The 26,722-nt window shown below is 33.5% G+C and overlaps 2 protein-coding genes and 1 long non-coding RNA gene across 4 annotated transcripts; all 3 read left to right on the plus strand.

Moving 5' to 3' along the window:
- The first annotated feature begins 213 nt into the window (after positions 1-213).
- Positions 214-3,775, plus strand: LOC130814038 (uncharacterized). 2 transcript variants are annotated; one of them, XR_009042275.1, is made up of 5 exons: positions 214-322; positions 435-511; positions 1,340-1,458; positions 3,300-3,465; positions 3,571-3,775. XR_009042275.1 is itself a non-coding variant. In XM_057680021.1 (2 exons), the coding sequence occupies exons 1-2, from the start codon at positions 3,197-3,199 to the stop codon at positions 3,686-3,688; spliced, it is 387 nt and encodes a 128-aa protein (XP_057536004.1). In that variant the 5' UTR covers positions 3,089-3,196; the 3' UTR covers positions 3,689-3,775. The 2 variants fall into 2 exon arrangements, 1 of the variants encoding a protein (XP_057536004.1); XM_057680021.1 differs by lacking the exons at positions 214-322; positions 435-511; positions 1,340-1,458 and having other exon boundaries at positions 3,089-3,465.
- Positions 3,776-5,269: 1,494 nt separating this feature from the next.
- Positions 5,270-7,970, plus strand: LOC130814039 (uncharacterized). The gene is made up of 3 exons (XR_009042276.1): positions 5,270-5,546; positions 5,714-5,807; positions 7,138-7,970. It is a non-coding gene; the product is annotated as an uncharacterized LOC130814039 (long non-coding RNA).
- Positions 7,971-8,887: 917 nt separating this feature from the next.
- LOC130814035 (THO complex subunit 1) lies at positions 8,888-26,173 on the plus strand. The gene is made up of 21 exons (XM_057680019.1): positions 8,888-9,117; positions 9,343-9,426; positions 10,782-10,856; positions 11,280-11,373; positions 12,085-12,230; positions 12,354-12,425; positions 13,989-14,061; positions 14,136-14,201; positions 14,283-14,329; positions 16,226-16,297; positions 16,404-16,529; positions 16,661-16,726; positions 16,883-16,924; positions 20,121-20,237; positions 20,504-20,580; positions 21,751-21,817; positions 21,942-22,013; positions 22,232-22,282; positions 23,492-23,551; positions 23,638-23,787; positions 25,565-26,173. Exons 1-21 carry the CDS (start codon positions 9,115-9,117, stop codon positions 25,814-25,816), a joined length of 1,812 nt encoding a protein of 603 aa, XP_057536002.1. The 5' UTR covers positions 8,888-9,114; the 3' UTR covers positions 25,817-26,173.
- The last annotated feature ends 549 nt before the right edge of the window (positions 26,174-26,722 follow it).

Below are 26,722 nucleotides of genomic sequence, written 5' to 3' on the forward strand. Positions count from 1 at the left end.
TCAAAATTGCATATTTATTTGAAATTAGGAAAATAAAAAGAATTGGTGCAACTAAATCATATGCATGAAGGATGATTAAGAGCATAAAAATTTTAACTACCACCAACGCCATGCCGGGAAATTAGATTTAAGCTTAACAAGCATTTTTGCTTGAATTATTTATAATAAAGATTAATATAAAAAATGATTCATCTTTTTGCGAATGTATGATTGTTGCTTTTTACAAAAAAGACGAACCATTTTTAGTTATTAATTTTTGTATCTCAAATGGGTTCTGTTGAATCTGTCCCAAAAAAAATCTATCCATGAATTTGTTGTCAAGGTTTGATTTTATTTTTGAATTTTATTTTTCTTTGTAATTTATGAAGAATTGTTTATTTCTTTTGATCAAAACCCTAATTGATTATAATATAGATTGAGATTTGGTTGGACAGGATAGTAAAGGATCGGAAGTTGATCTAAGCTTGTATGAGGGAAAGGTTTTGTTGGTCGTTAATGTAGCTTCCAAATGGTAATTTTTCTTCAAAAAAATTACTTATATTAGATGTTTTGATTTGTCTTGTTCAATAACTTGTGCTTTTTTTTGTTATTGGATTGCATTAACAGTGGGTTTTCTAATATCAATTATACCCAATTGACTGAATTGTACCTTAGACATAGGGATAAAGGTAATTTTTTTTATCTTCTTTGTCATGGATAGGAATGAATAGAAGAGAAAAATGTATGTTGACGATAGTTGGAATTGATTTTCTCGATAGAAATACGAATAGTTAAAGTTTTTATAGCAATGATTTTCTATATTGATTTGTTTTGGTTCATATAGCATTAGTGGCAGATCCAGTAAAAAAGAATGATGTCAAATTTTATTGTTTAAAACCCACTTTATGGGTTTTGAATCTAGGGTACACTTACCTATATTGTTTTGATTTTATTTTGTATTTAAGTGATGTCATTTGACCTCTACACACTAGATCCTCCCATGTCTAACAGATCCATATTGTTGGGATCTAGAGTTTGGTATTGTTTTTTTAATTTTAGGGTAAGGTGAATACCCCACATGCAAGAGGGAGCGGAGAAGAATTGATCTTTTTCTAGGTAGTGAAAATTAAACGTAACCCAACCCATGATTCTCAAGACTTTGACATTGTTGTTTTCCTGTTGTGTTACTATTAATTATTCTATATATATGATGATAGTTTATACTTTATATTATAGGTGACTTATGTTTTTGCTATTAACAATCAAAATTTAACTTTTTCTAAGAAAATTTGATGGTTATGGGAGGGAAAATTTGAAGAGTAGCGAAACGAGTTGAATATTTATATGTTTGTTGTCTTAGGTTTTGAGGTTTTGGCATTTCCTTGCCACCAGTTTCTTAAGCAAGAACCTGGGTCAAGTGAAGATGCTGCACATTTTGCATGTACAAGATTCAAAGCTGAGTACCCCATTTTTCAAAAGGTAAGTTAATCTCTTGACATTTTTCAGAAGTTAGTAGGAGAATTTTTGGGCTATTTGTTAGGACTATTACTATTTATTATGATAATGTCTGTATTACATTTCTTGGTTGTGTGAAATCATGCTTTGTCAAAGAATGAAGATTTCAGTGAGTTTGGGGTTTGATTATGTGTTTAAACTAATGTCACATGATTCGCCAATCTCCTTGCAAATCACGAATCGAAAAAAGCGAATTATAATCCGTTTTGGGCTATTCTTGGGCAAATTTGAGCGAATCGTGAATTCAAAAATCGAATTAGCTAGCGAATTATGTTACACTGGTTAAAATGTATTAAAAATATGAACTGGACACAAGATATTTGGAAGTTGTGATGTGTTGAGGTTATACAATGATCATAATATATTTGAGTAAAGATAGAAATGAGTTGAAATGCTTCTAAGATCATATATGTTCCGAAGATATCTTATTTACTACTCTATAGCATTTCAAGAATCAAGGCGATATCTACCCTGAGTCTTGTAGATAAAGGTATAGATTTAGAACTTTTCAATAAAAAACTCGTGTACAAAACAAACTACAAACGAATGAGGTATGGCCTTTGAAGTTGAGATGTCACAACAATTTTACGAACAATTTCTGGTATATTACTCTAAACTATGCCCATCATGTAATGAGATGAGTTCACTCATCCTTCAGTAATATTTCTCCCATGTCTTTTATGGTCCTTTGGCCATGCTAGTACTTTAGTTGAGGAATTTGTGATCACAGCGAGCAAAGAAGTCGTATTGTGCAAGAAGGACCTTCCAAATTTCTTGAAAATTTTCACCTAATATCGGTTCAAGCTTCGAATCTCGAAGTTGTATCCTCTTGTAGATAGTGATGAAACCAGGGGTCGTATTATCTTGCACGAGGATCTGATGTTTTAGATTTACAAGGTTGTGCTTTTCTATGCTCGGTATGTGGTTTTTGGTTACGGAGGAACAAAAGCATGGTCAGGGAAAAAGCTACTAGTTGATGGGCTTTCTGGGTAAGAGTAGTACTTCATGCACTTTTCTGGTATTTGTTTTTCAATAAGAGTGTTTCTTGGCTCCCATAGAGCGAATCTGTGTTTTTCATCTCCTACGTGCTCCTCTCGACACCTCTTGGCTCCTAATCATAATGCTTGCTTCATTGATACCATCATGCAAAATGTTGCACACATCATCATAATGCGACCGTATTTTGAACATTTTGAGCTTATCGCGACTGAAATATAGTTTGGAACAATCGTGAAATCATTCGCGTTGACCACAAAAGTCATTTCACGACGGTTTATGTGACCAAAATTGTTCTTTTGCACTATTCTTGGTACTTTTGCATCAATCATATAAAGCCGAAAACCTGCAAGTAGCAAGTATTAAGCACAAATAAGGATAATATAGACATAATTCACATGATTTGCACTTACTTAATGTTGTAGACCAAATACTATGAAAATATGTAAACCCGACTCAAGAACCCTAAAGAAGCAAAAATAAAAGAACTTATGTCTCAAGTCTCAAACCGAGTTAAAAACTCATATATATTGTTGTAAAGGAACTGACTAGATGCAACACATGCCCTCAGCCCTCATACACGGTGCTAAATATCTACTTGAAATGAGGTTTGAATTTGAATGAGATTCGAACCGGTGACTCTTTTTTGTTATCTCAAGAAACCGACTCAACCAAAAGCTTAAGCTGATGGTTGAAGCGTCGGGATATGCTATATACTCTATCAATCACTTACTTCCCCAACTTTTCATGCTTACACTTACATACATTTACGCTTGTCACCTACTCTGTATTTCATATTGTTGCAACAGGTATGTGTGAATGGACCAAAAACAGCACCAGTGTACAAACTTTTAAAAAGCAAGTAAAGCTTCAATTTGTGGTAATGGTATTAAGTGGAACTTCACAAAGTTCCTTGTTGGTTAGGATGGGAAAGTCATTCAACGATACGGTACAGGAACTCCTCTGTCCATTGAGGTAATTAAACTAGCATTCTTCCCATTCTTTTCTCGAATCTAGATTCGAGTTCCATGAAAAGATAAGTGATAAATCATCTTATGTTTCTGGAAAATAATTGTGCAGGGTGATATCCGAAAGGCATTGGACGAGATGTAACAAATCATTATATTTAGGATTTTTCACTTTTATTTTTTCTCATTTATGTTTGTTGGACATGGAAGTTATTATTTTCGTTCTTTAATTGATATTATTTTGGTCGGTACATATATTTTGTTGTAATGCCAACATCATTAACAACACATTCGATATTATGAAAACTTCGTCTTCATATCAAGTATCAGTTCATCCGAGAGGAGGTTGATAAGAAGAGATTAGGCTTGGTGAAGATAAGCATGATGACGATTTTGCCTATATGATAACACTTACCCACCAACAAATTCACTTTTTATGTGCATATGGTTGGGTGTGCTTGAGTACATGTACATATGCATGTGTGTTTTAGTGTGCTTGTGTATCAAGGGAGGTTCTGAGCATGTTTAATATGTTTGATGCATAGGGCCTCAAATTATTAAGGGCCTTAATATAAAATTACATGGTATAACTTAAGTATTTAAAGATACAAAATTGTTTGAAAAATATTATAACTTTTAAAATTACACAGGATTTTCAAAGAATTTGTCATTTTTGCTCCGCCTCTGGTGTGTATGTGGTGATCAAAATAGATTGTTTGTGACGTTGAAGTGTTTAGAGAGTTGATTAACTTGGATGGACTCAAATTAAGATGAAGTTTGTTGGGATGTGCCTTAAGTCATCCCAAGGTGGAGCCATTTTGAGCTAAACTTTGTCTCTTCTAGCTTGGAGCACATGATATGTGTTGTGTTGGTTAAGGATGGGAAGACATGGTGTAAAAAGTGCCCAAGAAAGGGGTTTCCGGCCATTTTGGTGTAAGAACATAGAAATTCGATATTGCTTAAAGGAATGTGAAAAAAGCATTCAAAGTCAATTATTCGTGAGTCTTGGCTTAATTGAACCCTCATGCTCGATCGAATATGCAATGGTCCAAGAACTTACAAGTGGGCACCATCACTTTGGTTGATTAAGCAAGCCTTTTGCTCGGTCAAGTGAATGCCTTGGTGCTTATGAGTGTTTTTCTTCTTTTTTTTCCTAAATCCTTTATGTTTTTGTAATTTTGTTTCTCTCTGTATAAGAGGACATGTTAAGCCTTGTTGAAGTGATTCTAACCCTTAGATCAAACATATTACCCTCTATAATTCTCTCTCACTCTCTAATCGTATTTCTTCAGGAGTTTATAGTTATATCTCCAAGTTCTCACCCTATAATCAATCAAATCAACTTACACTAAGGCAAAGGACATAGTTCACATTGGTTGAACCTTGTAAATCTTTGTGTTCGTAGCACCATATTTATTTGTGTTATTTTACTTGTTTTACTTCAAGTAGTGATTTTCTATTTATTTTTATATTTGTTTTAACTTTTTGTGTTAATCAAATAAAAAAAATTAATGTTAAGACGCTAACACAGTTATTGGAATTTGGTAAAAAACGTGACTCAAATATCTTTTGATAATTGTAAGTCGAGTCAACAATTTTTTGAAAAGACAAATCACTAGCAATAATAACAAATAGAAATATTTCCATGTGTATTATTTTACATGAACGATACTGTAATATTTGAGATTTTAATAATTAAGACGAATGAATTTAAAAGAATTACTAGTACGAGAATAACCTTAAATATAAATAATATAAAAATATTCTAAACTTAATTTTTTTTTCTCTTTTCCTTTCTTTTAGTTTGATTAAAAAAAAACAAAACTAAAACCAAAACCTTTCTTTCTCTCTCTCACTCGTTGGAACCAAAGGAAGAAATCAGAGTCATCTCCTTCCTCTGATTTCTTATGCATTCTTCCTCTGATTTTCGCAAGAAGAACAACGGTGACCACCGTCTCCTCTGTCTTCGATTTTCAAAGGAAGTACAACAATGGCTCCTACTCCTTGATTCTGATTTTCGAAGAACAAAAACACAAAACCAATCTTTTTCCTCTGATTTCTGAAAGAAATACATAAGAACAGCATCAGGTATAGTTTCCCCTTCTTTTCTTTAAATTTCGAACACATTGTAACATTCATCTTCATGTTTCTCTGATTTCGAACCCTAACACAAGACAACAAGTACTTTGTTCGAAAAGTTTAAAAAAAATTTAAATTTCTGAATGTAATACGATCTGTTTTATGAATCCGAACAGAAACAACAAACACAAAACAACGGTCTTCTTGCCTTCTCTTGATTCGAAAATCAGCAATTGCTTTGTTCTTGGTCTCCAATACCGCACATTACTGGTACAAAGATTTGATTATTATACACCTTTTAATTTTGTTCTTTTATATTATATTATCTTATCTCAAATCTATTTCTTTTATACTACATTTGTAGATTCATGATTTATTAAACATATAGACTTGTTGTAATAAGAATTGCTGGAATGTTTGATGTTTAGTATTGAATTGGTGGATTTAAAGGTGATGAAATTAATTGAGGGAATTCATCTTTGATGATGAACGATGATTCTCGTGGGCTTGTGAGTGTAGGATAAATAATTATTTTGTGTCGATTCAAAATAAATAAGTAAATGGATAGATGATGTTGGAGTTACTATATTGAATCTGGATGACGAGTAAGAAAGTTTATGAAGATTAAGGAATTGATGAGAAATGTCGATTGTTTGTAGGATTATGAATGATATTAAGGAATTGATGAGAAATGTTGATTGTTTGTAGGATTATGAATGATTTAAAGGTCTTGTATGAATTAGGAGTTACTTTTGGAAAAATCATTGATTGTGGGATAAAATACTTGTTGTTTATATTGATTAAATGTTGGATATTCTTGATGAGATTAATAGATTCTTTCGGATATTCTTGATTTTGGGTTTAAATTTGCATATTGTGTTTTATTGGTAATACAAAGAGAATTATAGGGATGAGTAATCTTTAAAAGAGTATAAACTAGCTTCGATCACGATTATAATATCTTGATGACATATTAGAGGTTGGAGTTAGAACTTAGAATAGAAGCTTGAACTAAGATGCTATCATAGGAGGAGATGCAATGAGTTATATGAGCTTAGTTTGTAGTATCGTATGCTTTGTTGCGATGTTATATTTGTTATGCTTCAGGAGGCGATTTCATCGTGGAATCCTTCTAGTGATCGCAGAGAACCAAACTTAGCTTCTTGAAGCGTTTTTGGTGAGTAGTAACAGTCCCTAAAAGGGGTCTGGCCAGACTACATTCTTGAAAATAAAATTTTTACTAAAGCTCCTTTGAAATTGGAAATTGTTGAGACAAATGTTGCTGTGAATGCTTATGTTGATATTATGATATGGTCAATGGATCGGGCTTGCAAGCTGGTCATTGACGGAGTTGAGGAACATTGTTCCCTGCTCCCTGTTTTTGAAGCGAGTTGTCATTCAGATATGGACTAGCTTCACCCGAGAGCGACATAGCCATAGAGCTATGGGGCACCTCTCAAACTAGACTCCTTGTGCGCACATAGATCTAGGAAACTGATGTTGCTTATAAACCTTTGTTTGGAAATTGCTGTGTTTTGTTGTTTTGGATTGTTACTTCTCATTTAGTTTAATCTGATCTTCTGTTGTTTCCAACTTTTAGTTTGTCTACAGATCGAAACCAGTCGAGAATGATGGATTAGCGGAGTTAATTAGAGTTTCCAAGAATGTTATGAGCTGAGCACGATAGAGTTTTGTAGTTTTGTATTAAGCTTTGGTAATTGTATATTAGTCTAGACTGTATTGGTTATGTTGGACTTTTATAGAGACTTTTATGATTACTTTATGAATTAGATAGACATTTGGACCGAGAATTAGCTGATTTAGTTGTGATTTAGAACTAAAAAGTCATTTGCGCAAGTTTTGGGATTGAGATTTGAGATTCTTGGGAAGTAAACCCCGTGATGACCCTGTTTACTTAGTCAACGGTAAGTTGGGTTGTTACAAGTACAATGAAAAATATTTTTTATAGTTGTAAAGTCATAAATAAGTTTTAAAGAGTAGTTTATAGAGAAAACATTCAATTGTTTATACTTAAAAACATTTCCTTTTTTTTCTACTCAAAAGAAACATTTCTTTTTTAATCTTTGAACTCATATTCTTTCTTTCGTTTAATTGTTTTATTTATTTTCCAACTAAAATGTACTAAAGTAAATCAATTGCTCCTACCAAAGGGAGAAAGAGACACAATAGTAAAACAACTCTACTCTTACTTTGAGTTTGTTACTAAGTGGTTTGACAAAAATATTAACTAAACATTACGATCTAGCCTCAAAAATAGAGTTGTTTTTCTAAAATTTTCTCAATGTTTGTTTAACAAATTAAATTTGAACAACTATGACTTTTAATACTAATTATCTATGCCAACATTTATCTAAAATAAATCCAATTTACCAAAACCAATTATAATCAACTTGATATGCTCCATCTGTTTTATTTTATTTGTCAACTTTAAATTTTTCTATTTTATGAAAGAGAAACTTAAATTGAATATTTGAAGTATATTTTGAAAATAAAATATATTCATATGAGATATTGTTAAATTTGTTTTGATGCAAAGTTTTTTTGTATATAATTTTTACAATTTTTTATGATGCTTACTTTTTTTTTTATAAATAATACTTAATTCATTAATAAAGAGTCATACGACATCTACATCAGAGATAAAAATTAGCAAGTACATAACAATATTAATCAAAGATAATTCAAAATTAACAAAATTATGATCGTTGTACATGAGGTCTGATAATTCTAAATATCCTCTTTCACATCGTTATTTGACACAACCTTTTACGATGGGGTCTTTCGATCCGTTGTAGTCTTGAGATAGAATTGGATTTGATGTAGTTGATGGTAATTGCAATTTTGGTGTCTGTTACATTATCGCATTAATCTCTACCAACAAATCAATTACAAACCAAACTTCATAACTCCAAACTCTCACGAAGAGATAGATCAAAACCCGATATATGGGTAGAATCAACCCAATGAATGGTAGAACAACTTTCCTGTAGGGAGAGGACAAAAATATTTATTCTAATTATATTCAAAAAGCTTAAAACGGACAAATTTAGGGGCTTACCATTAACCATAAGGTTGATAATAGCCCCAAACCAACTATAGGGATTAGAGTTTTTTAGAGAGAAGAGAGAAAAGGAGAAGGAGGCGGTTGGTTCTTTTTTTTTTTTTTCTTTTTGATGCTTACTTCATAGATATTGAATATTCAAATTTGTTTTAAATACGTGCAAAAAGTAACGTGGGCAAATAAAAAAAACGGGGAGAGTAATTTAATGGAATTTATTTTATGTATAAAAATCACAATTAGATTATAAACATATTTATTTATATATAGTCAAGAATGAACATTAACTCCAAAGAGACAAACAACTTGCCCATCTAAAAATAAACTTGCCATTTCCAATGGGATTTGAAACTTGATGATTTGGGTTTTGGGCATTCCCTTTAAAGAACAATAATCAAAGCTGTTCTGATTCGCCCGTCGGCGCCGTCAAATCATTCCATTATCCGTCGGCTCCGTCGGTTTTGTCACCAGAAAACCTAAAAGGCGGTGTCTTTGATTATGGTGAACTACTGTTTTCGCATTATGCTTCTTTATGGTTTCTCTTTCACTCTAATTCATTGTTTTGTGTTTCGGTTGCATTCAAATTTAGGTTAATTCATACTAGGTCAATGAGTATGTAGTACTGACTATTTTAACTAAAAGCATAAATTATCGTTTTCTGGGTTGTGGGTATATGAATTTTGAGATGCTAATAATATCTAGTGTTTATTGCCTTTGTTTCTTCAGGAGATTTTTAGGAAAGCCTTGTTGCATTCGGGGCCGCCTGAAAATTTTGCTCTTCAAACTGTTCAGGAAGCCATTAAACCTCAGGCAATATTTTTTTCTTAGATGATTCAATTGCATTTCTTGTTAATCAAATTGTCATTTTTGTCACTTATTTACTGACCAAGTAAGGGTGCGTAATTCGGACCCAACACCTGCCTCACGTGGGAGCCACTTAATAGTTAATGGAACTAGGGTAATGGAATGTTGTTAATGAAATTGTCATTTCTTTGGTATTTGTTACTCGTAATTATTATTTTTGACATAAATACTTTGTTGGGCTGCATTTGTGTGTATCAGTGATGTTTGTTGTGCTTGGATGATTAGGCCTTGAATTTCTGCTTAATTAATGGCCTTGAATTTTAGAAAGCAGCACTCATGGGTACTAACTAGGTTTATGGAACTTTGATACTTCATTATCTGTCATTAACTGTGTTGTTTATATCCATAAAGCTAAAAAAATATTTAGAGGTTGTTTGGCAATTGAATGTTGGTTGGTGGCAAACCTAGTATTTGATGTATATGAGTTCTTTTTTGATAAGCAGAATGGGTGCAGAAAATAATCGCGGATGACCGGTCAAACAAAAAACAATGATAGTCAAGAAATGATATAGTAGATGAAAACCACCAATGAATTCAGTATTCATTGGTAAAAAGCAAGAAAGTTCAAGCCTTTTTGTCATTGCGAACATGTGTCATTTTTATTTTGCATATTTTTTTTTCAGTTTTATGAATTTAATATTCTAATGTTGCATCTCGAATTGAAGATCTATGGTCTACTGGTTGGCAGCAGTTGCATTTGCTTTTTTTGTTAGCCATTGAGCTTGCTGATATTAGAATTATTTGGTAATATTACTTTTGGATTGTTGTCTGTTATTAAAAAAAGTAAAGAAAAAGTAGGCCACATGACAAAACCAAGGAAAAAAGTTATCAAAAATAAGTTTTTATATCATGGCCTAAAAGTTTAAACAAGTTTTTTTGCTGTTTCACTTACCAATAAGCCAAAAAATCCAACAAGCTTGCCATAAATTCATTTATCAAACACGACCTTAGAAATTTGTTGTTGAGATTTTTAATTAGTGATAGGTAGGCTTATAGCTTTCGCCTTTCAGTATGCTGCCAATATAATTATTCAATTTTTTTTTCACCTCTTGCGCATTGTTTTTTAAATAAATACCAGCTAGTTGCTAGTTAACTTTTGTATTGTATAAGTTGTTGGGTTTATTTTTTCAATTCAGCGATGAACATGTCAATGTCTTTACTCATGCATACTTCTGTCAAACTAGACTAGAACTACTGTTGCCATTTTTCTGACCTTTACGGTTCTATTACTTTTTCCTGAATTAGCCTTATTATTCCTTGTATAAAGATTGGCTGATTTCAGTTGAACTTGTGCTTTGCAGAGGCAAACAAAATTAGTTCTGGATGAGAATCAGTTGTTAGAAAACATTTTGCGGACATTGCTGCAAGAGTTGGTGGTACGAGTACAATCAATTTTTTATTCGGAATTCTTTTTTCTCATTATGTAGTTCTTATCGCTGTATGTGTTTATGTTTTAACCTCAATTATCTAATTCAGTGCTATACCTGAATAGTTGCAAAGCCAACTAGCTAAGTGACTGGGCCATAATTCGGTGATTGTGATAGTCTTTTTCTCTTCTGGTTATTTTTGCGGTTGAAGCTTTCAGTCTACTGTAATAATGTCAATATATCATATAGGATGAGCTTTTTTTCTTTTCTTGCATTTTCAACTATTACAGTCCATCTTCCTAGAGGCATTAATTTGTATTAAAAAGAATACATAATGTTTTGTCGAATATGCTTATGCTACAGTTCTTTGTATTTTTTTTTTTTTTACAAATATTATGGAAGTTTGATTTGAATGCCAGTGCCCTGTTGCAGTCTTGTGCAGTACAGTCAGGGGAGCCAATCATGCATTATGGCCAATCCATTGTTGAAGAAGATGATGCAATTGGTCAAATCCCTCGTCTTTTAGGTATGTCCACACTTTTCCGTAAATATTATGGCTCAAGATAGATGCATACTTTTGGTGGAATATTGTTCATGTTTGGTCTTTCCGTTGTTGTTCTATGTTGAATATCTTGTAAATCTGTTCAATTGAGTGGACAAATGCTTTTACTATCTTTGAAAATTATGTTTAATTGATGGGCAAATGCCAGATAATCCCTTAAGATCTCCTGTCTTGAAGAGCAAATGTATGTGGTGACTATTATCTTTTCATCTTTGAGGTAGTTTGAGTTTCCTTTGACATTGAGTATCCTCAGTATCGTGGGATCCTTCAAACTTAAGTTACTCTCTCTCCAGTCTCCCTCTCAAAAATAAGTTTCTATTGGAAAATATTGAATATAATTTAACTATGTCCATTACTTTTTGATGCACTTTTGATCTCTTTTAGGTTTGAACAATGTTCATGCCACCTTGATTAAATGTTAACTCAGAAATAATATAACCATAAGACGTTTATTTTGAAGAGGCATAAAAGTAATCCTAATGTTTTGTTACTTATAAAGGAAGCAATCATATTTTTTTGACCATTGATGCAACTGCAGTCTAAACAGGGACTTGCATTCCATGATTTGTAGGAGAATTAATTACTAAATGAATAGTTTGTTTCAGTCCACCCAGGAAGGGTGTTAAATTATGGTTCTTATGTTTCAATTAGTGTTCATCTTACTTTTCCAAACAGATATTGTATTGTATCTCTGCGAGAAGGAGCATGTGGAGGGTGGCATGATATTTCAGTTGCTGGAAGATTTGACAGAAATGTCAACAATGAAGAATTGCAAAGATATCTTTGCTTACATTGAAAGCAAGCAAGACATACTTGGAAAGGTGATTATTACTTTGCTGTCACATTGATTAGCTTCGTGTGATTTTTTCCTTCCTTAAACTTGAAGTACTACTTGTATTTCTGCTTAAATTTGTTTTGATATTATTTTGTGCTTGTTTGATCAGCAAGAACTATTTGCCCGTGGTAAACTTGTGATGCTTAGGACTTGTAATCAACTGCTTCGTCGCTTGTCAAAGGTTCTAGAATCTGACTCTTGCTTACTTACATTGTTTAACACCCCTTACTAATTGCAATTTAATTGTGCTGGTAAATGCAATGCTACTTTGAGATTTTGGCTTTATACCTTGTCTCTTCACTGTGTGATTGTTGAAGGGAAAAAAGGCGGAATTTGGTTTTCATTGCTTGATTACGAGTGTGATCCTAAGTTTTGAAAGCATGCAAATTTGCTTTATTTCCAATTTTTTTTAATACATTTCCGATATTTGTTTATTTGTTGTTTGGGAGCAAAGGGGAGGAGTATTGCCTACTTTCCCGTGAGGGCTTGAAACTTGAAAGCCTTGTATAATTACAAACTCTATTAAATTGAAACCTATGGATCTTTAAATAATATCATAACAGGCCACTCGCAAAATGAGAAAATAGTACATTGAGGATGGGATTTAAAGTGATCAACTCTAAATACTGCAATTCTATATCGTTTTGCTGTAGTTTGAGGGAGGGGCATTTGACAATTATATTCCAACTTTTTAAAAGTTTGATATCTTGATACCTTTTAACAATTTTTGAACCTATGGTAGATTCAAAGTAATGAATATATTAATCAAACCAAGAGTCACAACTAGGAATGAGGAACAATGAGATGGGTTATGAGACATTAAAGAGAATAAGCATCCAATTTTATTCATATCTATTAATTTTTGTTTGGATGATCATATTGCGAATTTGTAAGTGTAAGTACTTACGTTGATTTTCACAGGTTTTTACTAGCACAACCAATGACATTCAAACAAATGGGATTTAAAAGCTAAATCGCAATGATGCTCATAAACTATATCTTTCGATAATTTGAGTAGTCTTTTGAATCTCCTTTGTTTTATAGATAATGATTAAGGCGCTTTTCCTTGTGGGATCTCTTTTGTCTTCTATATCTTGTTCAATATATCAGTCATGAAATCAATCCCAACCCGCCTTTTCTTTACCAACCTTTATTGGGATGCCCTTGATCCTTCGCATAAGCTCCCAATTTTATTGCTAAACCTCAATATTGGGCTCTTCAATAACCCCACTTTGATTTCTTTCAAACAACTTAAATAAAATATTCTTTCTATCTATCCTTGATCTCTTCATCTTGCACTATAATCTTTGTTGCGTATTCATAATAAATTGGACCATTTTGAGGTCCTTAGCCATTCTATGTTGACTTTTGGCCTTCTTTGAGTATCCTTTTCCCCTCCCTTGGAGTCTAGCTTCTTTGCATCTCTTCATGACCTTTGACCTCACTTCATGAACAACTTCCTTTACTCTGATTTGAACCTTTTTATATTTGCAGATGTTCTTGTCAATTGTCACATCCCTACATTACGAATTTACATTATTTTTGTTCTTGATTTTTGTTAAATTTATTTCACAAGAAATTTTCGCACCGGGCTCTACTAAAATGTAGGGATCATAATTTCTACTTTTCGGCCAATGGATATCAAGAAGATGTTTATTTCCAACGAATCAAATTCCATCCAACTATTGGTATGAAACATCTATTGAATGTGACATATAACATATTGGAGGTTGAACCATTGCAGGCCAATGATGTGGTGTTTTGTGGACGAATCCTTATGTTTCTGGCACATTTTTTCCCGTTGTCTGAGCGTTCAGGTTTGTTCATGTGTGCTATGTTGGTATTGACTAGTTTCTGCTGTGGATTTGTAATGTTTTCCTGATGTTTACAGCTGTGAATATCAAGGGAGTTTTTAATACATCCAATGAAACCAATTATGAGAAAGAAGCTCCTGATGGTATTTCTATACTTGATTGCATTTTGTTTTCTGTGTTTGAAGTACGTTGTTACTCATGGAACTTTTCCTTTTCTATAATAGGTATATCTATTGACTTCAACTTTTACAAGACGTTTTGGAGTTTACAGGTGAATAGTAGATTATGATTTCTGACGTGCTTGGTGGTAATGTATTGTTAATATTGCATGAAGCTCTCTTTATCCCCCTTGATGGTGGATAACTTTGCCAAAAACAAAGAACCTGTGCCTTTTGCGTTATAGAAAATTTTCAGAACTGATAATGAATTGGTCTCTAGCATGAGTCTTTTGCATGCATATGAGGAAATGTAAGCTGTGACATGTAGTTGAGTAATTAGATTCTATCATATATGGGATAGAGGGGGTATTATAGCTATTTTACTAATAAGTTAGTTTGAGTTTATTAGTATAAATAAGGAAGAGGGAAATGGGAAACGAATCAGAATATTTTTTATTTACATTTAGTGAGTTTTATGCTCATGTCTTAGGAGAGTGCAAGCCTCTTGAATGCATATAATATCTTGTTCTTCAATTAATTACATCAACACGGTCTATACTACGTTTCTCTGTACTTGTATATTTTTGTATTCTTTGAGTATTAATCACTATAATAGTAGAATCAACTTGTTACACCAGTTGACAATTGTAACTTGTAACCATAGTGTAAAAACGTGGGCGATTGTGGTAACAAAATGATGATACGATAATGGGAGTGATACGGTTTATCATAATGCCTAAATATCGGTCGATCATAAGATAACTGATACGGCCCAAAACGCGGTTTCTTTTACACCTTTACGACACATGAAATATTTGTTCGTTTGTTTTGAAAACCTTTAGAATTTGGCTGATGAGATGCGATACTGCTTTCTTTTTACACTATTTTTTACACTATGCTTGTAACTGATGAATTCTGCCATTATAGTGAATAATAGAAAAATGTTGAAGTATACAAGTATAGAGAAATGTAGCAGAGATCTTATTGATGTAATTCAACCTTTTTTTATCGTTTTCTAGAATTTCTTCTTGGTTAAGCTATGAGAGAGTGAAAAAATTATGGGGAAGCTTATGTGCTATTTTTGAAAGAATATTGCCTTCCCAAATATACATTTGCAAAGGCCATGAATGTCGACTTATACTAATAACTAAATAATCTAACAAAATCAGAATTACCCTATTGTTAAAAAAGGTTCATCATATCTATTTCTAATCTGAATGTTTTCAAGTCTTAACAATTTATTAAAGAATCATTGGAACGACAAAGATGACTTGAATGTCATGAATGCAGAATGATATGAGGAATTGGGATCTGCTATAATCGATTTATAATTCATGTATACATAGCGTTGTTTAGAGTTAAATGGAAAATTAACACATTGGTATTAGGTACACGCAACCTTACATATGGATTTGTTTTGTTTCATGTAGCCTACCATGTACTTTCATATTAAGGTTGTGGAAATGTTTGTTGCTATTGTTGCAACAATTTATTGAAGAATTTGTAGAAAATTACATATATAGAATAATTAATACTATGGATTTTAGTTTGAAAAACAATTGTAAGAGGGGGTAAATTCTCTAAATCATCATAACATAAAAAATTTCTACCCAAAAGATTTCATCTGCTAGCATGACTAATTAGGGATGCGTACTTATGGAGGGAGAATCCATTTGTCTCGCTCAATTCTTGATGTAAATTTATTCACCTCTTCATTCTTGGTATATTATGCAATTGCGATAATAAATGATTTAAGTGTGTCAAGTTGTCAACCTTATTATGGAACTTGTTTATTGTGTTTGCTTTTGTTTCTTATTTGCTTTGGGATTATTTACGGTCACTCAGTTTTATTTCAAGTTTAAGAACTGTTCAAAGACTTATGTCTTTATTATGAATAAGATAATATGGAATTAATTATGTTCGTAAATTTCTTTAATCTCAATCGTGGATTAAGGCTTTGGCATTGTTTGTTGTGTAATCTTGAATTTTCTGTAACCCGGTCTTTTCAGGAGTACTTTTGCAATCCTCCATCCTTGACTCTTAATCCTACCAAATGGCACAGGTTTACATCAAGCTTGACGGTACTATAAGAACTTTTTTTTTTTCAATTGAAAAGAAACTATTTTTGATTAACGAGAAGACTACTAATGTTGTGCCATCCTTTTTTCTTTTGAATTTTACCAATAGGTTGTACTAAATACCTTTGAGGCTCAACCCTTGAGTGATGAAGAGGGAAATGCCAATAATCTTGAAGAAGAGGGAGCAGCGTTCAATATCAAATATCTTACAAGTAGTAAACTGATGGGTTTGGAGGTAGTTTATTATCATCTATTGCACATTCGTAAATAGCATTTTCTCTTTGTAGTCTTTTTCAAGCACTAGCAAATTAAAATTTTCCATCTTCCGCCGTTATTCACTCAGTGACACTTTTTTTTTAATTCCAGCTAAAAGATCCTAGTTTCCGACGTCATGTTCTTGTGCAATGCTTAATAGTGTTCGACTATGTGAAGGTAGGCTGTTTTTGTTTTAAAAATTATTTTTAGAGTTTTTTTTTGAGGATATGGATGGAAGTCCAAATTTTTCATGTACCGGACTAGCTGCATAGATATTTTAGTACCCTTTGTTAATGGTTGGAGCGCTTTTTATTCAATCATTGCTTCTCACAGGCACCTGGAAAGACCGACAAAGATTTACCATCAGAAGCAATGGTTAGTATCTTTTGATAGTTTTATGACACCTTGTCCTTTCTTTTCTCTTATCAATATTATCTAGAGAATATGTTGTTTCATAAGGGTTAATGAATGGATATTTGGGTGTTTCTAAAATAAATGAATAATTATAGCAATGCAGTTCAACATTTTCGAGAGAATGGATAACTCATAGCAGTAATAAGCTTAATAGAAAGTGAAATACAAATATACTTCATCCAGTTTTGACTATTTTTTCTTTAAAAAAGGTCTTTGTTTCCTCCTAACAGAGAGAAAGATGAAGATAACTTGCATGTAAATATTCTCTAACTTTTATGGAGTTTGAAATTTGACACTTTCATATGAACTGGAAACATTCAGCTTGCCATTCTAGATTAGATACTTTTTTAATATAATATCGATTTTGTTTATGTCACATTTTACAAGATATATTTTACGATGCTCTTCTAGCAGTGTGCTTACCGAAATTGTCACAACTCATTCATACTTCTATATATTACAACCAATATTGTCATAAATTCTTTATCAATGTGGAATTGAAATTTAATCAAGTTGGAAAAGTTTACTTTCCCCATATGGCATATCTCCAATTTAGTATTAACCCCAACTCTAGTCATCTACTAATGTTGATTTTGGATGACATATGATTAGATTAAAATCGTACTACCTCAATGCTTAGTTGGAATTTTAGAGACATATCAGAGTGCTGGAGTAGTAGACTAGAAGTGAACGGAGTATATGGAGTGTTATTAGTGGGTCTAGCTCGAAGTATACTGAGTACATGGATTTTTATTTTGATTAGAAGTCTGAAGATGATCCAACTGAGAATGTATTCGCGTCAGATTGTAAGAAATATTTCCTTGCAGTGAGTGTTTAAGTGTTTTGGGTTGATATTTTTTTAGACTAAGAGATTTAGACCTAGATGTGACTCACTGGGTACAGGCTGGCGGAGTGGAAAGGAGAAAAGAAACTGTGATAATTGTGGATGTTTTGATACCTTTAGAGCTCTAAAGTTAAAGGGAAATTCCACAGCATTAACAAATGATGAGAATGTCGGGCATTCACGAAGGATGATAGTAAGATCAGGTTGTTGAGATGCATATGTTGAGATGGATGCACATTCATATAGTAGAGGACTAAATTTAAAATGAAAATATTTGGAGTTGCAAATTTAAAACAAGATGCTGGTGAACTAGCTTTGGTGGTTTGGACATGCGTGATGAACAACAGAAGACGCTACGGTAATGAAGGTGGGTAGTTGGGTTATGGCTTATGAGAACTTTTGAAGAAGTTAGAGCACTGGAAAAGATGATTTGGTCGGAAGCATTGAAAAGGATGTGAAGAAATCAAGTGTTTGGAACATGGAAAGCACCACGAGACAGGTGAATAGAGGAAGAGGATTCATGTGGATGTAGGTGATTATGGTGTTCCTCAGTGCATTTTCTGGATTAAGGCTGTGGTGTTTCTACAAAGAGAGGCTCTACCTACATTCTGAAACACCCTTCCTTAACATCCTTCAGAAACCTCAAAAAACCCTTGTTTATATTTGTTCAGCTCCACTTGGCATTGCCCCCTTTTTTTGCAGTAAATCACTTGTATTATTTTTGTATGCTGTATGCATGACAATGCCTATGATGCTGTAATTTTCATTTTACTCCCTTCTTACCCTCTTACATTTGATTTTTGCACTCCATTTGTGATTGACGGGATATGTGTGTCTCTAACTGGACTATCTTGTACCAATCATTGTGTAGTAGCAATTCACACCTCAATAACCAGCTTGGCAGCTTCACCCTTTACTCATCCTCCACAATGCAACTTCACCAAAATTTGGCCTTCACAACGTAGCCCCACAATTTTCCACCATCAAATCCCAATAACTTTCTTTTGTTACGCAATGGTTACTACCACCCCTATCCCAACCCAACCCACCACCATGACTAAAAAATATCTCAACATATTGTAAGCTTCAATTTTCCTACTCTGATTTTTCACGTCTTTTTCTACCACTATGCAAAAGTATCAAATTTGAACTATTTGTTGCTTGCTTGTTTAGTTTTCTATAACTGGTTAGTTTTCTTCCATCGTTATGGTGTTTTTAATTTGATGAAATGATCTACATCAACCTATTTGTCAACGCACTTTTGTGTGGGTGGATGTGGGAAGAGTTTCTCATGAATGATGGTGCTTAGCTGTTTATATTGTGCATCGTGACTGACTATGGTGAAATGAGAAGATGGCAGTACTTGCTCAATATTCAAGAGCATTATCTTTTTTATGATAACCAATATGTTGATTTTAAATTTATGCTTCCAATTCTTTCAGTACCAATGACAATAAACAAAGGTTTCAGGATGTTGTAGTTCCTGTTAATGCTGAATCTCATCAAGTAATTTACTGAAATTTAATAAAAATTACTCAACCGTTTATCTTCTGGGGCAGGATCTGGATTCAGAACCCAGACAGACTGATAAAATAATTGAGTTTGAGAATAAAGCCATGGTAAGTTGATAATAATTGTATTACTGAAGAATGAGGATTGGTATTCATGGCGGCTATGTATGGGTGGCGGCAGAACTGTCCTGGTTGTGGTTTTGGTGGTCTACGTAAGATCATATCAATTTTGGAGCACACACATGGATCAGACTTCAGAGTACTGATGTGGGTTGTAGAAATGAAAAAGTCGCAGATAAGAGAAAAAGAGGGAAAATTAGTGAGAAATATGTACTCGTTTAACCAGTTTTGAGTCATCACAGAATTTGTTGAAAGACAATTTCGTATTATGGATTATTCCCAAATAACCTATAGTTCGGATTATTTTGCACAGAACAATCATAGTTTGGATTATTCCTATCAATTTTCCCCAAAAAAAACTGCTTTACATAATTTTTTGTATGCTATGTGCATGCCCTGTTTCTCGCTCCTAGATCCGCCACTGTATAGTACAATATGCTTGCCCTACATGTATTAGTAACATAGATAAGGTCCTATATCTGAATCTCCTATAAGAGAGACCTTGATGTTACGTTTCTTGTAATTGTAGACCAAAGTCTACGAAAATGTGTGTTATATATGTTCTCTCATCCCAAGTTGATGATGTTTTTGCAGTGAATTCACATTTCCTACCATTTTTTGTTTAAATAGCATTTATGCTACTAATAATTTGATGTGTATAATTTTTTTGCGCTGATTGAAGAAAGAAGAAATAAAAGCCTCAGAGGATCGTGTAAAGAAGCTTCTTGAAGTGACACCCCCTAAAGGGAAAGAGTTCCTCAGCAATATCGAGCATATTTTAGAACGTGAAAAAAATTGGGTAAGAACCTTTGTTCTCTCTTGGAAGACCTTTTAATACTGTCTTAATCTCTTCATGGAAAGTGAGGAGGATGTTTGTAGTTAGCAGCTTTGAGGTCACAATTCAATAGCTGTTTCCTTCACTTGACTGCCCTTCCCACTTTTTCCCATTTAAGTGAATGGGCTCTTGTTGTGAGTGGATGGATGCAGCTGGTATTTAAAAATTATGCTCCCTATATAAATATCTCCAGAAAAACGAAGAATATGATTAAATTTATCTCTTTTCAGGTATGGTGGAAGCGTGATGGTTGCCCACCATTTGAAAAACAACCAATTGAGAAGAAGGCAGATGGCTTAAAAAAACGGTATGAGGCTATATGGAAATGATAAATTTAGCTGTGCTACTTGAGAGATAGTGTTTTTGGCATGAAGTTGGTTTTGCTAAGCAAAATGCTGGTCTTATGTCTAGGTATTTGCTTTTTTCTTTAGGATAAATTGCCTTGCTGAAAACTGTTGTGGCATCTTTTTTAGTAAATAAAATATCATCAAGAAAGTGACTGCTTTTTCCAGAAATAGTTTATTTTTTTTATTATTGTGATTCTTGAAAAATGATGCATATATACAAGCTCTTTTGGAAGAACTAAGAATTAACGAGTGTTTTTTATCTTACCGGATTGTCCTGTACCCCTTATCTAGCTAATGTACAAAACAATTCACCAGCCATAATGAAACAAGCTATTCCAGCAACTGGCGTCTGGCGCCATCAAGAGAGTGGAGAAGATTTTCAAATTTAGAGTCCTACAATGGGTACCAGTACCACTGAAGGAAGCACGAGAATAGCTTTCTGCCTCTTGCTAAACTAGCTTTCAGACAGTTGAGCCTTCCTGTAACAAGCGAAAAAGTCTTGAAAGTGCTTTTGTGATTCCAGCTGAATTAAAGATTGATTGTTATGACGTAGATCTGAAATCTAAGAAGAATTTTTTATCCGACTGAAACAACTAAAACGTTCATTATTGCAATGCCACGCGTGGCTCTTTTAATCCCGTGCATATATATTGGCTTTCATACCAAGTTATCCCTCATCTTTTCACAGTCATTTTGGAATTCAGCTCTCTTATCCTTACTACTAGGAATTGTGACTTTGACATGATAAGTCGTACTCCATAAATTACAATCTAATCAATTATTGTATACTACTGTATGTCTGTACCTGTAGAGTCTGCCTTCCATAGCTGGGAACACTTCTCATTCTTTAGCTGAAAGTTGAAACCTCCTTGCTTAAAATTTAAGTTAGGCATGTCTTTAACATGCTTATACACAAAAGTTCTATTCCTATCGTTTTTCAAATGATTTGAAATGTATTCATTTAGAAACAGGTTCCCCCACTTTTTGATGATGTCTGGCTCTTACTGTTGGCCTTTTGGATTTTTGGGGGTCTACGGAGAACGCCTCATAAGTGTTTGTGTTAGTATTTAAATCTGAGTGGTTAGTCTGTTCTGCTTCTAATTAATATGAATCTTTTTCTGTGTTCGCAGTCGGCCAAGATGGAGACTAGGGAACAAGGAACTTTCTCAGCTGTGGAAATGGGCTGATCAGAATCCGGTGTGTTAGACATAAGTATTAACCTTTCATAGAATCTGTGAAAAGTGTTTGATGCTGCTACTGTTCTTTTTTAAGCTTTTTTTAAATCTAGATTTATGCCATAAATGACTCATCTTCTTTTTAGAATGCTCTCACTGATCCTGAACGAGTTCAAACTCCTGCCGTTACAGATTATTGGAAGGCAATGGCTGATGATGTAAGCCCATCTTATCTTGAGTTTCCTATTTCAAAATAGCCTCCTATTTTTTTAGAAGGGTTAGGCTGCAATATCTGAACCCCCCCTCCTTTCCTTGGTGGAAGACATTAGCATTGTTGGGGCTGTTGCTTTGTATTTTCTTGTTTTATAATTGCATTCTTGAAAAACTAACTCATTTTGACCCTTACAACATGATGAATTTTCTAATGTGATGACAGATGGATCCTTCAGCTGGTATAGAAGCCGAGTATCATCACAAAAATAACAAGGTAGTTGCACTTCTTAGATGGGTGTTGTTGAGTGACTACATTTTCTAGTTTGCTTTGACTCCGACAAATTAATATATTTATTAGTATGTTGATTCAGATTTTCATAAGTAAATTGGCATTCAAATTCGGTTTGGTTGGAATATTGTAACTACCCCAATGAGTCTACTTTCAATATCAAATGCAATCCAAAAATAGAATTGATTGTCATCAAAGCTCGACAAGGCTGATTTGCTATACACAATAAAGCATAATGCCTAAGGATTACTGATTGTTCATATGGTCTCCTCAGTATACATTTCTTTAGGTTTTGCAGCAATCTTTAATATACTTGAATGGTCGCCACATGCCTGATGAGCCAATTTAATAGGATGGTGGCTTCCCACCTATCCTTCTTTAAATAAATAAGACAAAAGATACATATATACAAAATTTCATAAATGTCATTGGTTTTATGATAGTTTGGATGGTCACTAAGTGGCCAATATACTTCACCTGATTGTTTTGCAGCAATCCTTGAATATACTTGCATTGTCGCCACAAGTCTAACAATCTATTTTATTAGGATGTCCTCCCATCGACCTGCGACCAATATAGTTATGACAACAGATACAAAGATAAGACACAATGTAGGGTTACTTAGTGATGCATAAGCATCAAACACCTTTGGTTTACATTTGTGTTGTTTTCTTATAGAGGTTAATCAAGGTCTTTGTGTAGTTTAAGAATAGATGCAAATGCTTGATTTTCTGTCGACGGATCAGCCTTCAAAAGTCATATCTTCTAATTTACTTTGCATTGAAGATGAAATCACTACTATGAGATAGAAGTGAGTTCAATAGCTTTCCAGCGAGTACCATGTTCAAAATGGACAATAAACAAGGAGACAAAGGCCATTTGAAGCTGGACTGCCCTGAGTTTATGATCTAGGCCATGAACTATGTGGAGCAAACAATAGCTTAGCTCTACTAATGGTTCATGGCCTTGGCCATGTGCTACTTCACAGCTATGAATCCGTTGGCACTACATGATTTTAGCTAAGCTTACGTGATACTTGTAATGTTTATGTCCAGCTATTTTTGGCTTGATACTTGTAATGTTTACGTGATACTTGGAAAGTATGATACACTTCATCTTCTGTTTTAAATATTCATAGGGTTGCTTCTTTATGTGTGTTGCACTGATGTGTTGGCTTGTCTATGGAAATTTCAGGTATATTGCTGGAAAGGTCTTCGATTTTCTGCACGGCAAGACTTGGAAGGCTTTTCTAGGGTATGATAAATGACCTTGTATGTGTGACCCGAGAATTCTGTGTCTTAGTAAATAGACATTGAATGTACTTTGTGTTTCTTTCACAGTTCACTGAATTTGGCATTGAAGGGGTTGTACCCCTGGAACTTTTGCCTGCTGAAGTTAGGTACAAATATCAAACAAAGCCAACTGACAAGTCCAAACGTGCTAAGAAGGATGATATTAAGGGTTCTTTACCTCCATCTGAAGACAATCAGGTATTATGACCTGTGTTTTTTGAAATCTACTTGGAATTTGTATTCTTTGAATGCTGGTTGCAATAGGGGGAATTTCAGCCTTTATGCCTAAATTATGCATGGAACAATTTGTGTTAACATAACCGATGATAACATATCGAACTTAACATCTTTAGGATTGTTTCAGACGATAAATGAAAGATATTCAGGTTATTCACTATGGGACAACCTTAGTTTAAAAAAAGCGTGCCTCCAAGGTAGGCTCTCAAAAAAATTACTTTTCTTAATTTAGCTTCAGCGAGATACGAAAGGTGCGAGCTTTTGTATGCTTTTGGCGCTTTTTTGTGCCTTATGCTTTTTGCTTTCTTGATTTTTTGGAGAAAATATTCTTTAATAGACGCAAAAAGAGTATGTTTTTCTTTGAAAAGAGAAAGAAAAGGAAGAAGGTTTGGTTCATTTTTAAGAGAGAGAGAGAGAGAAGGCAAAATAAGGATTTGCTTAGAGTTTCGAACTTAGCGGACTTCTCTCATAGTACCTCCACCACCACTGGGTAACTAATTATTTTTTCTTTTTTTCTTCTATCTTCTTTCTTGTGGGCTCTTCATTTTTGTTCTTTTCTTCAAGACTCTTCATCTTTTTTTCTTCATACATGACTTCTTCTATTTTTTGGCTTTTTTGGTTTCATGTCTTCTTTTATCTGGTTTTTTCTTCTTTCGATTTTCCTTTTCTTGGATTTTGCTGGTTTTTCCTTTTAATTTTTCATGTTTTTTCCTCTTTCAATTTTCCTCTTTGATTTGTCGGTCTTTCTTCTCTTTTTGGATTCTTCTTTTTTTCTCTCTTCTTGTCTCTTTGTTAACATTGTTACAACAATTAGACAAAAACAAGTAGACCATATGTCAGATTGTAGGTTTAGGTACCCTCTTTTGTGTTATATCGGTTGCTTAGAATGATGATCACAAATTTTTAAGAGTTTTTATGCAATTTGAATATGAAAATCATATTGTTTAAGTAATGATGCTTCAGAATTGTTTTATAAGCTTTTTGAGAATATAGTGCGTCTCACCTACGAAAAGCTCTCGGTTTGGCGTTGGGAAGACTTTCACAGTTGCACCTAGTATCCTCATATGCCTCAATGCGTCTGGCGCTTTTTTTTTTATAAAGAAAATTATATTAATGGGGAAATTGTCGATGGTACAGATTAGGGATGAGAAATCCCAAAAGAAATCAGCTAAAATCTACATTACAATCTCCCAATTACTCCTAAAAAAATCATATAGAGTAGCATGCTCAAAAAAACCATTTGCTTTTACCCATAGTGACGCTAACAATTTAGCTTTCTGCCAAGATTTCCAATGGTAAGAAGTAAAGTGACAAACTTGGAACTGAATTGATGCCGCAGGTTTACATCTGCATAATATAGCTATTTTATTTATCAAATTTTTTATATATATTGGTTCATGCAGTCAATCCAATCTTTTGGGATTAAAACTCTGGCATTGTAAATTCTTTTAATATATGTAATGGTATTTCGGATTCAAGAGCATTACATTTTGTTCTTTTAACTGAATGCAATGTCGATCAGAAACAACTTTGATATTACAAATTACAATGTTATTTTGCAAACATCTGACTACCTTAACCCAGCCTATGTGGGAGCCACTCTGTGGCATTCAGCAACAGAATGCTGTATTGTTTTATATTTGGGATGCATTCTGAACTCTGAAGTGTTGCTAAATGTGAGTTGTAAACGTCACAGATTTTCTTCAACCCTTTTATAATTTAACTTTGTAACTACTAGAGTACGTCGATGAGTGAGGTGGATGGAGAAAGCGGAAGAAATGATCTTGAAGCCCCATCAGCTGCAATGGACATGGATTCGACTGGAAATAATTCTCAAGGTGGCACTCCAACACTAGACGAGATTTCAAAACAAAGTTCTGAATCCCCAGATGCACCAGAAGCTGGACAAATTGAAACGGATCTAGATGCTGAGCCAGGGATGATAGATGGGGAGACAGACGCTGATGTTGATCTAGAGACTGTAGCTTGAATAATTTGCTTTGCCATAGCTTAATCCTGCAGAATGTCGTCAACAAGGACTTCCTGGTTGCTGGGAGATTGCTTAACCCGAGCTACATCAACTTCTCACATCCATAGTCAGTACTAGAGCTATAGCGACTCGTCTCTTCCAATGTTCCGGGAAGTTATAATTTAGCTTAGCCATGTCACAAACTCTCACAATCACATGTTTTTAACATAATAGGTTATGGGATTTTGAATGTTATTGTAATTTGTATGTTTCTTACCCTGGGCTAATCTTTGATTATAGAATGGGGACTCGGTCACACATTAAATTCGCACGTTGTATATACTTTTAGATCTAATGCTATGTCTGGATAGAAGGAAATGAATGAAAAAATGGGGAAGAAAACGGGGGAATATCATTTTGCTCATTTGGATACGAAAAGGGGTAGGGTAGGGTAGGGAAGGGGATTAGAACAAAATAATGGGTGTCGTCTAGAAAAGAAGTTCTTCTAAATTGTTTTTCATATTTTGTTGTAAATTTATACTTAATGATCATTTTGCACAATATGCTCTTCTACAATATTAAATCGATCTGGATCATTATTAGTTTCTCAACTTTTATGTATGTGTTTCAACAAACTAAATACATATATTCCTGGAAAAAAAATACGTACATTTCTTCAAATACACTTTTTTGAGAAAGAAATACATTGACCTCTTGTAATAAAGAGCTATAAATCATAAGAATTCAACTTTCTAAAATAACATTGTTTTTTTTGAAGGCTAAAAAAATTCAAATTGAGACTAATTTTGATAGATTTTTATTTTGGGTAAGTTAGTAAATCTTTACATATAAGGGGAAGAGAATTAAGTACTTTTTTAGAATGTGGAAATTAATTAAATCTATATTACAAAAATGAAAGGAAAAACC

This window comes from Amaranthus tricolor, chromosome 5 (assembly GCF_026212465.1).
Source record: "Amaranthus tricolor cultivar Red isolate AtriRed21 chromosome 5, ASM2621246v1, whole genome shotgun sequence".
In the NCBI taxonomy this organism is placed as follows: domain Eukaryota; kingdom Viridiplantae; phylum Streptophyta; class Magnoliopsida; order Caryophyllales; family Amaranthaceae; genus Amaranthus; species Amaranthus tricolor.

What these genes read in the sequence shown, in the direction of transcription:
- LOC130814038 (XM_057680021.1), top strand. Translation starts at nt 3,197, where the DNA reads ATGCTATATACTCTATCAATCACTTACTTCCCCAACTTTTCATGCTTA. An exon ending in GAACTCCTCTGTCCATTGAG is followed by an intron (nt 3,466 to 3,570) that starts GTAATTAAACTA and finishes ATAATTGTGCAG; the next exon opens with GGTGATATCCGAAAGGCATT.
- LOC130814035 (XM_057680019.1), top strand. An exon ending in TAGTGTTCGACTATGTGAAG is followed by an intron (nt 16,727 to 16,882) that starts GTAGGCTGTTTT and finishes TGCTTCTCACAG; the next exon opens with GCACCTGGAAAGACCGACAA. An exon ending in TAGAACGTGAAAAAAATTGG is followed by an intron (nt 20,238 to 20,503) that starts GTAAGAACCTTT and finishes ATCTCTTTTCAG; the next exon opens with GTATGGTGGAAGCGTGATGG.